This window comes from Lissotriton vulgaris, chromosome 1_1 (genome assembly GCF_964263255.1).
Source record: "Lissotriton vulgaris chromosome 1_1, aLisVul1.2, whole genome shotgun sequence".
Classification (NCBI taxonomy): Eukaryota; Metazoa; Chordata; class Amphibia; order Caudata; family Salamandridae; genus Lissotriton; species Lissotriton vulgaris.
This window is the reverse complement of record NC_141685.1, coordinates 363677027-363693547: the sequence shown is the minus strand read 5'-3', so window position 1 is coordinate 363693547 and position 16521 is coordinate 363677027. Positions and strand designations below refer to the sequence as shown.

Genomic DNA, 16521 nt, shown 5'->3' with positions numbered 1-16521 from the left:
TATTAGTGCCCCATGAAGGTGGCGGTCCCCGGGGCGTGTGGGGGGACTTGAGTCACTCACACAGGTTTACTTATTTTTTTTAAAGCATTTACAATTAGCCTCGGGAGGTGGTGGTCCCCGCGGCTGCGGGGGGCTGCGTGCCCCCGGCAACTATTTAACCAAGCCCCGCGGAGGTGGCGGTCCCCGGGGCAGTGTGGGGGGATTGGGGCCCCCCACACTTTTTTTTCACTGCCCCCGGGACCTGGCCCACCCGGGGGCTTCAATCCAACGGAGTGCGTGATTCCGCTTTAAAAAAAAAATAACATTTGGCCGGATTCGTGCACCCAGCGCAAATTTGGCCAAATTGAAAAAAACATGCTTTTTTGGGCCTTTTGCGTCCTTGTGGGACCCCCTGAGAAGACCAAGGGGGTCAGGGTTTTTCTACCGTGCCCCCTTTTCTTGTTTTTCATGTTTGTGTTTCGCTTTTCTTGTGCCTCGGTTACTGAGGCACAAGATGCTGCCAGCACTTCCAATTAGTATAAAGCTCGTGGTCAGGACGGTACACGGATCGGATCCTCTGTGCCTCTAAATATCGAAACTTTTATTTTTTGATTTTCTCAGCAACTACTGAACGGATTTACACCATTAAAAAAATAAAAGGTCTTTCTGAACCAAGGGCTACTTTTGTGCCAAATTTTGTGTAATTCCGTTCAGCAGTTCCAGCTGTAGCCGTGTCTAAAGTTTCCTATGGGAAGTGCATTTTTCGACCTCTTGTTTTTGAATTTCTCAGGAACTACTGAACTGATTTAAACCATTAAAAACAAAGGTCTCTTTTTGAACCAAAGGCTACCTTTTTGCAAAATTTGGTGTAATTCCATTCAGCAGTTCGGGCTGTAGCCGTGTCTAAAGTTTCCTATGGGAATTAACATAAAGAAAACACGTTTTCGGAGCCCCCTTTTTTCTCTGCCCCGATTGCTGAATCACCCCAAAACTTTCAAGAAAGGAGCTGACCGGAGCGAACCAATAAGTTTTGAAAATGTTATGAAAATTCAGCAACCGGCGCCAAAGTTATTGGGAAAAGAAAAAATGCTTTTTGAATAGAAACAAGGTCCTAACTAAAACTACCTACTGGCGACCGCCAGTAGGTAATGTATGCATATGTGTGTGTATATGTATATATATGTGTATGTGTGTGTGTGTGTATATATATATATATGTGTATATATGTGTATGTGTGTATATATGTGTATGTGTATATATATATATATGTGTTTATATATATATATATATGTGTTTATATATATATATATGTGTATATATATATGCGTGTGTATATATATGTGTGTGTGTGTGTATGTGTATGTATATATATATATATATATATATATATATATATATATGTTACTGCACGCTCCTCCTCTCATCCGTTGGTTCGGAAAGAAAACGGCTGGCACGCTGGTATCCGGTTCAAATATTTATTTACACCAAACCCCCCTCACCCCAAACAGACGCGTTTCGCCTTTGCAGGCTTCGTCAGTGTTAAGTTTGTGCCACATACAAGTCGCCATTTTAAACCATTAGCCAATCAAACATAATCATGGACATAGAAGACGGCTACTAACATTCAAGAAGATGGGAGCCATCTTGTAACATGCAAATTGCATTATAATATACGTGGCTATCAATGGTGACTTAAAGTAAAGTGCATAGTGCTAATTAAAAACATGTAACGCAAAACATTCATATAACAGTTCTTAAACACAGTAAATTTCATAAATGCGTACAATTCTGTTATTTTATGAATTCATATGAAGTTTCTATTTTTGGTGTCTCTTATAGATTTATAACCAATAAAGTGCAAAATTCCTAGGAACAATCGTTTCCTATAAAGCATTGTACTAGTTATTTGGCCCTGGATGGGCAATTGTGTTAGCAGCACAGGTAACCAAGCAAGGACATTGAGTTTAGTAGATGAATGGTGTTATTGTTTAACCGCATCGCTGCTGCGGTGATTTTTGCGCTGTGCTGCAAATTACCATTTTGCTGTTGTCATGACGAGCTCAGCTCGTCATCAGCACACGACACCCGTGGGTGATGACGAGCTGAGCTCGTCATCAGCATCGAAAGGGTTAAAGGGGGTATTAGATGATTCTAGCCCTTGTATCATATGTGTCAGATTCTATATGTATCTCAGAGGTGAACCCATAGTTCTTCATTATTATTAAGTCCCCACGGAGTCATGGTTTTAAGACTGATGATATACTTTGACTCGAGGATGCGTAGGGACTTGTCTCTGTCTCCTCCCCGCTCCAATTTAGGAGCCTGATCAATGCAATAGAAACTAAGTTTCTCCCAGTCACTTTGGTGGTGTTCGGCAAAATGGCGGGCAACAGGATATGTCTTGTCCCTATTAGTAATTGCCTGCATGTGCTCCAGGATTCTTAGTTTGGCAGGTTTTATGGTGCTGCCAATATATCGCAGCTTGCAGGGGCAGGTTAAACAGTAGATGGTATATTCTGAGTTACAATTAAGTAACTGTTTGATTTTTATGTTGGGTTTCTTTTCACCAGTACGATTGGGATACTCTGACACTTTACTACTAAATCTACATGCCTTGCACTTTAGACATGGAAAAAAGCCTGTTGATTTGGATAGTTTGATGGGTTGGACCGTTGTTCTAAAGTGACTGCGGACCAGATGGTCTGCCAAAGATGGACATCTTTTATGTGATCAATGGTCTCTGTGGCAGGTGTTTTTTCAGTGTTTTGTCAGCGGTGAGTATATGCCAGTGCTTTTTGAAGATGTTTACAATTTCTCCTGATTTGGTGTTAAATTCTGTGATCATTCTCACCTCATCAGGCACCTCTACTTTTAATTTTGGTGTCAGGAGATCCCTCCTGTTGAAGCCTGAAGCTTTCACACTGGCCTGTTGTAGGATGTTTTTATTGTACCCTCTTCTCTCAAACCTCTCTTTAGCATCATTGCTAGCCTGCATGTAATCTTGTTCTAAGGAACAATTCCTCTTTAGGTGGAGAAATTCGCCGTAAGGCACATTCTTCACCAGGCTCTTAGGGTGATAAGAGCCAGCATGCAGTATCGCATTGCCCGCCGTGGGTTTTCTATATAGGCGGGTTTGTAAGGTGTTATTATGTACAAATATTTCCAGATCTAAATAGTTGATGCTACTAGCACTGATGGTGCTAGTGAATCTCAGGTTGAGATTGTTTGTGTTGAGGGTAGCAATATAATTCTCCGCAGATAGACGATCGCCATGCCAAATAATGAACAGATCGTCTATATATCTGGTCCACATTAGGATCCGTTCGGTCCACTTACTATTGGTATCTTTCCAGGCCTCGTGCTTCTCCCACCAGCCGACGAACAAGTTTGCGTAGCTAGGGGAGAAGCACGAGCCCATGGAAGTACCTCTCTTTTGATTGTACATTGTCCCATCAAACAAAAAGTTGTTATTGTATAAGCAGAATCTTATCATGGACAGAATCATGGCACTTTGACTGTTAAAATGGTCGGGTTTTTGATCTAAAAACCACTTCATAGCAGTAAGACCCTCCTCATGGTTAATGCAGGTATACAAGTTCACTACATCCAATGTTATTAATAACATTTCAGAGTCCCATGTGACATTGTCCATGATACTGAGGAAGTCCTGAGTGTCCTTTAGATAGGAAGGGAGGTCCTTAACGAAGGGTGCTAGATAAGAGTCTATGAATCTGGAGGTGTTCTCTAAGAGGCTCCCAATTGAGGACACAATTGGGCGTCCTGGAGGTCTTTTAGCATGTTTGTGTACCTTCGGGAGGTGATAAAAGGTTGGTACGATAGGTGCTTCGCATTTTAGAAAAAGATATTCGTCCATACTGAGCATTCCTTCTTTTTGCCAATCTTCTAGCATGCTGTGAAATTTTATAATGCTCTTATTGTATTCGGCTCTTTGTATGGGAGTGTAACAATCCTTATCACTTAGTTGTCTTTGTGCCTCCAAAAGATAATGATCCCGATTGAAAATGACAACGTTTCCTCCTTTATCCGAAGGTTTAATTTCGATTGTTTTATCCTCTTTGAGTGATCTAATAGCCTCCCATTCTTTCCTAGATATGTTGGAAGTTCCTCGATTCATTTTTCTTTTTGTTTCAGTTGTGATTTTTTCCAGGTCTTCCAGCACCGCTTCATTAAATAAATCAATTGCATCATAGTTAGTTATCGGCAACTTTTTTGATTTATTTTTCATTGTGCTCGGATCTCTTTTTTGTGCGGTCATAGTCTGTTCCGCCATCTCGGCATTTGTAGTCGTTAACAGTAGTTCTTGTGTAGGTCATAGGAGTGTGTCCGCCAGTTCCTCACATGTGGGTACATCATTTATATTTGTGGTCAAAACCGAAGTCCCAGGTTCTATGATATCAGGTTTTGGAGGGTGCAGTAAAAAGATCTTTTTGAACTTAAGTTTTCTGATGTACTTAAATAGATCAATCCGTACATTCACTGGATCGAAATCGCAGGCTGGGCAGAAGCTTAAACCTTTTTTGAGGATGTTAATTTCATCAGTCGTCAATTTTCTCTTTGAAAGGTTTATGACATTGTTCTCTTCTTTGTCTTTTATCTCCTGCGGTTTAGTCCACTCCTCGTGACCCTCGGGGATGCCGTTGCTTGTTGGGCACCACCTCTTGCCCCTCCGCGTCCTCCTCTTTGATTTTGTTGGGGTGCCGGTGGATGGCTTCTTTGTTGGGGGCGGAGACGAGTTTCCTTGATTACTTCGAACTCGTCGAAAAAAGGACTCGCGGTTGCCGGTGTTCTTTCTCTAATTCCTTCGGTTTGTTCCCCTTCCGAAACTTCTGACTCCTCAGTGTCTTCATTTGCTGGCGTCGCATTGGTCTAGGCCAACCGTTTTCTGGTGGCATCAAATTTTCTTGCGAACGTCAGGATTCTTCCTGAAAGATAGTCCTGCTCATCTCTGAGAAATTTTGATTGTTTTCTCTTTCGTATGCTTAATTCATAGTCTTTAATTCTTTTATTCATAGTACCTCTTAGTTCCTCAATCTCCTTGGAGTCTTTCTCTTTACTTATTTGTTCCTCGATGTCTGCTATTTCTTTTAGACATTTTTCTCTGTCACTCCATGCATACTTGATAAGTATGCGCACTATTCCCTTCGCCGATTCCGCTGTGTACTCCGCCCAATCCTTTAATAAAGCAGGATCCGGATTTTCATACGAGGGCACAGTGTTTATGCGTAGTCCCCTCGGTATTCTGCCATATATCTTTCTAGTGAGGTGGCCTCCCACCATTTGCGTATCTCCCGTTCTTGCACTTTTTCTAGTTTGGAAAATAATGTTTTTAAAGTGCTGGTGGGGGCGTTTTGGGCTGTGGGTTTATTTGGTTGCGCATGTCTCTCCGTTGAACTTCTAAACATGAAGTTGGCAGCAGACTCTCTTTCTCCAGAGATACTATCCAGATTCGACATGTTTGTACTGTGCTGCAGTTACTGTGTTTGTTATTGATTTTAGACGTCAGAGACGTGTTATTTTTCTTCAAAGACTTGTTTCAAAAGGGGGTGGTGACAAAGTCACAGCGGTTCGCTGGGGTTTGGTGTACTTTCTCGGTACCTTCGGAAAGGAGGCTAAGCATATAACTTTTTGCGATAAAGTTCGGCGTTCACTCACCGGGTTCGCCGCAGGTTCTTGGTTCTCGTCAGCCGCCGCCGACGCGTTCCCAGTCTCCGTGTGGCAGACCCTCTTGGTGGCGCCTTCGTATGTTGTTTGAAATCTGCGTTCCAACACACTATTCAAGTGTTTCCGCGTTCTGTTGCTTATTCCGCCTCGGGGCATACGGCCATATTAGTTTCAAGCACAGTTTCTGTTCACCGCCGTTGCTCCACTTTTTTCCGGGTGCCAAAAAGCCGGCGCTGGTGAGACGCCTCGATACTACTGCACGCTCCTCCTCTCATCCGTTGGTTCGGAAAGAAAACGGCTGGCATGCTGGTATCCGGTTCAAAGATTTATTTACACCAAACCCCCCTCACCCCAAACAGACGCGTTTCGCCTTTGCAGGCTTCGTCAGTGTTATGTTTGTGCCACATACAAGTCTCCATTTTAAACCATTAGCCAATCAAACATAATCATGGACATAGAAGACAGCTACTAACATTCAAGAAGATGGGAGCCATCTTGTAACATGCAAATTGCATTATAATATACGTGGCTATCAATGGTGACTTAAAGTAAAGTGCATAGTGCTAATTAAAAACATGTAACGCAAAACATTCATATAACAGTTCTTAAACACAGTAAATTTCATAAATGCGTACAATTCTGTTATTTTATGAATTCATATGAAGTTTCTATTTTTGGTGTCTCTTATAGATTTATAACCAATATGGTGCAAAATTGCCAGGAACAATCGTTTCCTATAAAGCATTGTACTAGTTAAAAAAAAAAATATATATATATGTGTGTGTGTATATATATATATATATATGTATATATATATATATATATATATGTGTATATATATATATATATATATGTATATATATATATATGTATATATATATATATATGTATATATATATATATATATATATATATGTATGTGTGTATATATATGTATGTGTGTATATATATGTGTGTATATATATGTGTGTATATATATATGTGTGTATATATATATGTGTGTATATATATATGTGTATATATATATGTGTATGTGTATATATATATGTGTATATATGTATATGTGTATATATATATGTGTATGTGTATATGTATATGTGTATATATATATATGTGCATATATATATGTGTGTATATATATATGTGTGTATATATATATGTGTATATATATATGTGTGTATATATATATGTGTGTATATATATATATATATGTGTATATATATATGTGTATATATATATGTGTATATATATATATGTGTATATATATATATATGTGTGTATATGTGTGTGTATATATATATTCATATTCACTGGAAAAACCATAGGTTTCACACGTTATAGTTAGCTGAACATTTCACTCATACAAAACCATTGAAATTCCCCCGTTATAGGTAGTTCAGCTAACTATAACTCGCGCGCCCGCAATGCACTGCTGATGACGTCACATATTACATCACTCATGACATGGTCAGTGACATCACTGATGACATCTCAAATGACATCACTGATGACAGCACGGATTAAATCATCCAGTGAATGGGTGTTTTTCTGAAAATTAAATATGTTTTATATATGTATATCTGAAGGTTGATGGAAGAAGAAATGGGTATATACGTGTATAAATGGCTGCTTTTTTGGTGAAAAATAGATTGTATAACTGACTGATTAAGTGTATCTTAATGAATGCATGGGTTAGTGAGTAATGTTTGAATATATACATTTCTGTATCAGTTTCTCACTTTCTGTATAAGTGGCTGCATGTGTTGGTGAGTAGCTATATGAGTGATGCATGAGTTTCTATATAGGTTATTGTTTGTTTGATTATCAGTAGGAGTGTCTGAGTGTCTTGTCTGTATGCTTCGTTGGGAGGTCTTACGTAGTGCATAGATGCATGAATGAGTGACTTTCTGCTTGTATTTGTTGAAGGCAGCATATGTGCAGGACTGTATGGGTGGATGAGTGTGTGTGGTGAGTAGCTATATAGGTTATTATTTGTTTTTTTTTCTGTATGGGTGGATGAGTGTATATATGGGTGTGTTAGTGAATGAATGACTGTCTTAATAATGTATTTGTGAGTAAGTACATATGTTTTACACTAGTACATATGAGTTATGTGTGAATAACTCTATGAATGAGTGTTGGTGTGTAACAGGATGATCAAGATGTATCAGTGTATGAGTACATATGATGAGTGAGTACATGTATGAGTGACTGTATATGTCTGTTGATGAATGAGTGGAGGTGTGTATAGATCTTGGAATTACTAAATAGGTGTGTTGTAAGTGGCATTAGTAGGTCTATTGTATTGAAAATGTTATTTTCTATTTTTGAATGTGTGTAATAAAGGTTATATTAGGGTGAGAGGTCTGCCACTCTTCCACAAGGATGATGTCATAAGTGATGTCATTTGAGATGTTATCCGTGATGTCATGAGTGATGTCACTGACCATGTCATGAGTGATGTAATATGTGACGTCATCAGCAGTGCATTGCGGGCGCGCGAGTCCTAGTTAGCTGAACTAACTATAACGGGGGAATTTCAATGGTTTTATATGAGTGAAATGTCCAGCTAACTATAACGTGTGAAACCTACGTTTTTTTCAGTGAATTTCAAAGGTTTTGTAAATGCTACTTCCTAACTATAACGTGTGTAAAACTTACGTTTTTTTAAGTGAATTTGCAAGGTTTTTTAAATGCTAATTCCTAACTATACCGTGTGTTGTACAATTGTGGTCGAGTGTGTGCATGGTTTCATCTGTCTTGATATACGATGGACGTCGGCTGTTTGATGTACAACAATCCTTTAACCCCTCCCACGCTTATGATGGAACCGCTCTGTCATAGCCCTCGGGTGGGCTGCGCTGGTGACGGAGCGGTTCTGTAATGACCCGCCCGGCACGCCTGCGCGGCGCTGATTTCGTGCCTGCGCTGACGTTCTAAAGAACGGGCAGGGCCATGATGAAACCAGATGCGTCACGTTGTAAATAGCCCCGCACCATGGCGCATCTTTTGCACCTCCGCTTGGTCACAAAAGTGACGCAACGGCAGCGCAAAACAGGTGTAAGGGGCTTGTAAATCTGCCCCAAGGTGTCTAAAGGTAGGGTAGTGAGTTAAGGGAAATTAAAAATTATGGGAAGAGCAGTATGGAAAAGAAAGTAAAGGAGTAGGAGTGATAGAAGGGGAGTGAGGATGGACATATGGAAGGATAGTAAGGCACAAAGAGAGATACATAGAGTAGGGTAAGGGGAGTGAAGGTAAAATAAATTGAAAGATGGTGAGGGAAGGGGATTGGAGGATGATAAAAGGGAGGTAAGTGACCCCCAAGGCCAGAATTTTTTAAAAATTTTTGGGGGAAAAATCACTGGGTGCGCGCACCCCGCGATTCCCCCCCCAACATTTTTTTTTTGCCTTGGGGGTCCCTGTGGGACCCCCTGAGCAGGCCTAGGGGGTCAGGGTGCTTCTACCCTGCCCCCTTTTTGAGTTCTACACATTTGTTTTTCTGCTTTCCTGTGCCTCAGTCTACTGAGGCACAAGATGGCTGCCAACAATTTCTGTTTTAGAGTGTTGACAGACAGTGGCAGCCAATCAGCATGAAGCTCGTGCAAGGCAAGGTGCGCGCACGGTGCGCGCTTATAGATATATAATTGATTTCAACTTTAATTTTCTCAGCAACTACTGGAGGGATTTACACCATTTAAACAAAAGCTTGATCTGCGTACCAGACCCTACCATTTTCCCAAATTTGGTGTAATTCCGTTAAGCGGTTCGGGCTGTAGCCGTGTCTAAACGTCCTATGGAAATTAACATGGGGAAAACACGTTTTGGGACCGCTCTTTTTTCTCGTCCCCCGCTTGACGAATCTTCCCGAGACTTTCAGGGAAGGAGCGGGCCATCTTCTTTGAGAAATTCTCGGAGATTCATCAACCGGCGCCAAAGTTATTCCCAATAGAATGTTGCGGATTTCCTATGGAAACTAGGTCCTAACTATAACTACCTACTGGCGACCGCTAGTAGGTAATGTGTGTATGTGTGTATGTATGTATATATATGTGTGTGTATGTATATATGTGTGTATATATGTGTATGTATGTATTTCGCAACGTAGTTTTCTCATTATATTTATTGGGAGAGGATGGGTTGTTTTATGCTATTTTTTGGTTGTAAGCTATCCATTCTTTCTGTTTCTAATGACTCTGACCCTCTCGCGATGTTTATATAATTGCACATCCCTGGGTTTTGAACTGTTTATTGCATTTGTAATTTTGGCTCTAACCTTCTCGTGATGTTTACATAATTGCACATCCTTGGGTTTTGAACTGTTTATTGAATTTATCATTTTTCCTTTGTATAGTTTTTCTCTTAAGTTTTACCTGTATTTGCAACTTTCGTTTTTCATTTTAAAAGTAGGGGGATATGTTATGCCCTGCATAGTTTACTTATATCTTGTATTACATCAGTCTTCCTGCTGCTCAGCCAGTGTGTATGTTTACTGTAGAATGTTGCGGATTTAGTTATGCACGGAATGTTTGATCTCTGTGTGAGTGAGGATGACAGTTAGAGATGGGCTGAGCGGCAGGAAGGCTGCTCCTGGTGGGGTTTTCTAATACATGAAACTAAAGGATTGACTACTCGCTAACCTACATCTACTTCACCTGTTTACCTGGACTATCCCTATGATGTACCTATATCCTATCTGGATGTGCTTGGAACAGCTACAGAATAAAGGCACTTATGAACTAAACATGGCTACCAGTTTCTACATGTTGCCCAGGGTACAACAATATCCAATATCACACTTATATTAAAAACTGTTAAAAAACAATGGCAAAGCTGTCTGTATACAAAACAACACTTTAATAACAACTGGACAGCCTTGATACTTAATGGACATAATGGTCGGGCCATTTAACATACTTATCAACTGTTCATTCATTTTTAGGTCTCGTTGAGACTTGCAGTATATACTATAGCCTGGAAGCTTTGTTTAAGCTCTGCCCACTCTCCGCCCATCTTTTGTATTGGCTTAGGTCCTAAGTACAGCCTTCTAATTGGTTTTAGGCTTGTTAGTCCCTCCTCCTGACGGACATGTTGTCATTTGTGTCCTTCCATGGCTATTGGCCTCTTTTAAACACTATTTTGCTCCTTTGCCTCCCTCGTCCCCTCCCGCAGTCCATGACTTCTCGAGACCCCACCACCCCGCACTCCTGTTTGTGCCTTTTTGCCTGCCCGTACTCCCTTTTAAAATGCAATACCACTCGCTAAAATGCTAGTTCTATTGCATTACAAATGCTTGTTTTTAAAGTAGTGCGCAGTGATGACTTGCATTGTACGCATGCACGCCAAAAGTCAAGCAGCAGTTGCCTGGTTGTGGGCGGGGATAAATAAGATAACAGGATAGCAAACAGAAGCCAGGCGAGGCTGCACCTGGTTATAGTTAGGGCACACCGTCGCAAGAAGGCAGGATGCCAGCCCACCCCTCATTGATGCCTCTGGAAGAGGGAGCCTACCCTGTGTAAGATACTGCCGCCGACGCGACCCGAGTCGGAAGTCAGGTGGACTGCCTGGACGTAGGCAAAGCCTTGCAGGAAGATGAAGCTTGAGTGGATGAATGAGAACAGGGTACAAGGCAGTAGGTAACAACGTTATCTTACAGTTTTGAAGCATCTCCACCAAGTACGTATTAAGTGTGATAATGCTTCCAATCATTTTTATTGAGATAAAGTGGCATTCATTATAAAAGCAGTGCCAAAGATAGACTTTACTCTTCTTGACTGAGATCTCGTTATGTACTTGGTGACGGAAAGCCACGTGATTTTGCGTGGACTTTATAACCAAATAAATGGTGTGACTGCTATCATTTTGCCAGCCCCGGCGTGGAGCTGTCTAGATTTGCTATTCCACACCAAAAGCCATCACCATTTGGGGCAACCTTAGACTCTATTTTCGAATCCTGTATTGCCTTTTTTGGAGGGTGGAGGGGTTTATGCAGCGCAAACTCGACTCCTAGGTATCAGAGTGCTTTACATGAGCACCGGCGATCCAGGCGGACCCGTTTTGTTAAGCACAGGGAGATAAGTGATTTGCCCAGAATCACAGGTTGTTGATCGTCCCTGGCGAGACTCGAACTTGATTCCCTAGAGTCAAGGTCAACCGCTCTAGCCGTTAGGCCACATCCCCTCCCCTTGAAATCTCTACTGCATCTGGGGCCTTTCCAACAGAGGTTGGTTAATGCTACAAAAGGTAAAGTTGGAACAGAGATGAAGCTTCAAGGTGAATGTCCCTATCATTCTTCTACTTTTTGCCTTCTGTTCTTCGTTCTCGGTGATTGACCTAAAACGTGTGCTAGAAGCAACGGATCTACCTCAAATGTCCTCCGGAACTGATTTTACTAATCAAGGAAGATGCTTATTAAAATGGCTGAACAAAGCTCTGTTGACATTTTACACTCTTACTCGAGTAGGTTTGGTATTCAGGTAATCCACAGGTCTAAAAGCATCCTTAAATTCATTTTTCTCAAAAGATCGTGAAATACCTCAACTTTATTGAATATTGGCTTAAGAGATTGTACCTGTTTGGTAAGACTGTGCTGAAAAGATATATGTTTAGACCACAAAAGTCTCCGGGAGAGTGTCAAAGCAAAGGCAGAACCCTAGCCCCACTTCCCTGAACCTATGAACTGGCTGAATATGCAAACAGCACCACCTATCTTTTGTTACTCGCGGGTTCATGCAACTGCACATTATAACAGGTAGGTGGCGTGGAGCATGCCACGTGAGGGCCTCTACGAGGGCTGACACCATAACCTAGAGCCCGGCTTCACCTCGTCTGAGACTTCCGCTCTGTAGTTCTAATGCATGCTAGTTGTCAGAGGTTTAATAGCTAACTTCTCGCAATTTAACATTGCAGTACCGATCTTCTAAAATAATTTTTATTTAAAATGTGTACTTTATATTTAAAAGCACATTACCCCTGTGCTTGGTTTGTCCCTTGCTGGTTTTCGACAGGTTTTAATTCTGGTGGATCATTAGGTTCCAGTACACAGCTGAGACAAAGCATTTAATTTCACATAATCCACAGCTAGCCCACATTAATTGACTGCCTCTCACCCATACTACCTACCTCCACCATGCCCTTCTGCCCACACAGATTGGTCCGTAGAAATTGTCTCCCATGAGCACCCCTAGATAATATTTTTATAAAATCTTGTATTTTCAGTGATATGACCACCGAAGGCTCTGATTCTATATTAAAAACACAGCTTTGGACTATACCATTTCCAGCTAAAAGGCAATATTTCTCTCCATGTTTTCCCATACCTGGAGTGTCACGCAGTTTGGTGCTCACTTTCCCTCCATATTAAAGAACAGAAGATGTTTTAACACCCCCCAGGCTAAGATGCTGCATTGCTAAATACATATTAGGTCCCAAAGGCGAGACCGATGTATTGCAAACGCTTGTTGTGGGGTGGCTTGACAGCTCAGCTGACACTAGACAATTATGTGAAAACACCAGGAGAGGGACTTAGGCTCTGCCCACATGTTGGGAGCCAGAATAATATTTTTTTGATTGAACAGAAGTTGTGTGCTTCCAAAAATGCTTGCTCTCACAGCTTTAATCATTTTGTTTATTTAACCAGCTCCCTGAAGTTGAACTTACAAAGGGCTCACGCATGCTATTGTCTTAGACCGCTAGATAAGTTATGGTGTGTTTCCCTGGCAGCAGCACAGATGGCAGTCATTAACTTACATGGATTTTTAGGTCTCGCTTGACTGTGCAACTGTCACCTTACCTTTCAACCCACACCAATATTGTTCTATAGTTCTTTGCTTCTACACAAATACATATCCATTCCCACTCGATCTACTTGTAATGCTTCACATTACCGTTCAATATTCTTTCAAATCCAGACTATTGATATTGGTAATGCTTGTTATTGATGGCATTGTATTCATATTGAATGAAGAATCTAGTAGTACTTATAATTGAGAAAGTGGTATAGCTTTTTGTTATTTCCACAGTGCTTTAAATCTATAAGTGTTGAAAAAATTTTTGTTAATCATATATCAACCCAAGTTTAAAATAGTTCTGATGGTTGCATAATGGCCTGTACCTAACCAAGTAACATGATTACATCGTGTCACAAATAGACATTTTCAGGAAATTGGATAAGGACTGATAGTTGTTTAACAGCTCCAAGAGTCATTATGTTTGACCATGAAATTCCATAGTTTACATAAATAAAGACTAGTTTCTAGAGTAAGAAATGTTGAATGAAAAGAGCTTTTCACAAGTAAGTTTTTCAACATCTAGATAATGGCTAGCTGCACCTAATGTGTTGTGCATCTTTCTTTTTTTTTAGGCATGTACTGGTATTGAAAATATTGATGAAGCGATAACTTTACTTGAACAAAACAATTGGGACTTAGTGGTAAGTCTTCAATATGCTATGTAGCTTTGGTGGGTGCTTAATGTGTTATTTTTCTGGAAGATTTTATTCTCCATAGGGTATACTGTGACATTATTTCTTGTTCTTTTTTTAATTTTATTTTTATATAGAGTTTTTATACAGGTCGAACTAGACCCAAGACCTCGGGTATCAGAGCGCTTTACATGAGCACCAGTTTTGTTACATGAGGACACATTCATTTTTGTTAGGCACGAGGAGATTAAGTGATTTGCCCAGAATCACAGGATGTTGAGCGGCATTGCAGAGACTAGAACCCGGTTCCTCAACTTCGATGTCGACCGCTCTAGCCGTAAGGCTACATCCTCTCTCCACATTTAGTTATCCTGTCTGTGACTTACCAGCGCAAGATAAAGACACAGCAATGGATAGGATTAGCTGCTTCCCTCCAATTTACCATCTTTTGTGCATTTATCATGCTTTGATTTTAAGTAAAGGATAATTAAAACCATCTATTAAAAACAAATTCTCTGAAGAACGTTACTACTGTGAGCGTGATCCTAATTTTTGACAGTTGCTGCATGCATATACCTATGACTTGCAGGGTTTCCAGACTTTTACCCAAAAGGCAAAGTGTAAGGGGGATGGTATGAGTTTCATAGTGTTCTGCTGTGTGCCGTTTTGCACTAACCCTGAGTATTTGGAAGATGTACAGACCTAGTGTTCTGGTTAATGTGAGGCTTTATAATTCAGTTTTTAGGTCTCGGACCCGAAGGCTGCGCTTGCGCAGTCTCATTCCGAAACTTTGTCTACAGTATGGGGGCTTGAACCCGCCCCTCTTCTCCATTAGCTGGCTTCGTAAATGCTGCCAGCCATTGGAGGAGAGGGGCGTCACTCCGTTGAAGACCGGATTTGGGGCCGTGTTTTTTCGATTCTTTCTGTTTTCTTTCTCTCCTCGTCCCATTGGCTGAAATTTTACATTCCCGCCAATGGGAAGAGGAGAGAACGAAAACCACGCCCCTGAATCCGAAAATGACGGGGCTTTTCGGTAGCCATTTCTGCTGGACCGCAGGCGGAAGAAGTAGAGAAGCTGCCGAGTCCTCCGGTGAGTGCTCGCTTTTCTTGCCTCGTTGTGATTGCTTTTCTGGCTTGTGCGTCTGCCCCCTCTTTGTGTTTGCTTTCCGGCCCCATCGTTGTGCATCTGCCCCTTGATTGTGTTTGCTTTCCGGTCCCCTCGTTGTGCGTCTGTCCCCTCGTTGTGTTTGCTTTCCCGCCCCATCATTGTGCGTCTGCCCCCTCGTTGTGTTTGCTGTCCGGCCCCCTCGTTGTGCGTCTGCCCCTTTGTTGTACTTGCTTTCCGGCCCAAGTGCCCCTGAACTCCTCCCCCCTGCCCGGGCACTTCCCTTCCCGAGCCGGCCGAGTTCCCCCTCCTTCCCAACGTCCGGGTCAGAGCACTGGCGCCCCCTCCACCCGTGTGCACCCCCTGCCCGTGATCTGCCCACTCCTCTGCCACCTTTCGCCCTGATCTTCGATTTCTGCCCTGCACATCCACCAACTGCCATTCCCTCTTTCGAGCCCCCGGTTCAAGCTCTGCTGTCACCTGCCACCCGAGCCTCCACCCGAGCTCTGCTCACCCCGAGGAGTGCTGGCCCCCGGATCCGAGCTCTGCAAGAACGCCACCCCCACCAATGCTGCCACGTGTGATGCGGGGTCTGCTGCTGACCGGTGGTGGGGATCTCAGTTCATCCAAACTCTACAACTCTCGCAGGGCTCTGGCTCGTGGACGCTTTGTACACTGCTATAAAAAAAAGGGTTACAGGCTTCTTGCTGTGCTTGCTCTCCTGCCCCCTGGCTGTGCTTGCTCTCCTGCCCCCTGGCTGTGCTTGCTCTCCTGCCGCCTGGCTGTGCTTGCTCTCCTGCCCCCTGGCTGTGCTTGCTCTCCTGCCCCCTCTTCCCTCGTTGTGAGCATTTTTTGTGGCCTTGGTTCCCCGTGTGTGGCTCTGTGTGTGTGTGTGGCTCTGTTTGTGTGTGTGGCTCTGTTTGTGTGTGTGGCTCTGTTTGTGTGTGTGGCTCTGTTTGTGTGTGTGGCTCTGTTTGTGTGTGTGGCTCTGTTTGTGTGTGTGGCTCTGTGTGTGTGTGTGTGTGGCTCTGTGTGTGTGTGTGTGTGTGGCTCTGTGTGTGTGTGTGTGGGTGTGGCTCTGTGTGTGTGGGTGTGGCTCTGTGCGTGTGTGTGTGGCTCTGTGCGTGTGTGTGTGGCTCTGTGCGTGTGGCTCTGTGTGTGTGTGTGGCTCTGTGTGTGTGTGTGTGGCTCTGTGTGTGTGTGTGTGGCTCTGTGTGTGTGTGTATGTGGCTCTGTGTGTGGCTCTGTGTGTGTGTGTGGCTCTGTGTGTGTGTGTGGCTCTGTGTGTGTGTGTGGCTCTGTGTGTGTGTGTAGCTCTGTGTGTGTGTGTGGCTCT

General features: G+C 42.4%; 1 protein-coding gene across 2 annotated transcripts in view; it reads left to right on the top strand.

Annotated features, from left to right (window-relative positions):
* Positions 1-16521, top strand: part of FAF1 (Fas associated factor 1) — a 1861897-nt gene that overhangs the window by 80922 nt on the left and 1764454 nt on the right. For both annotated transcript variants that reach the window (XM_086952414.1, XM_086952412.1), the window contains exon 2: positions 14021-14089. In XM_086952414.1, coding sequence (XP_086808540.1) covers positions 14021-14089 — 69 coding nt within the window. The remainder of the gene's footprint in view (positions 1-14020; positions 14090-16521) is intronic.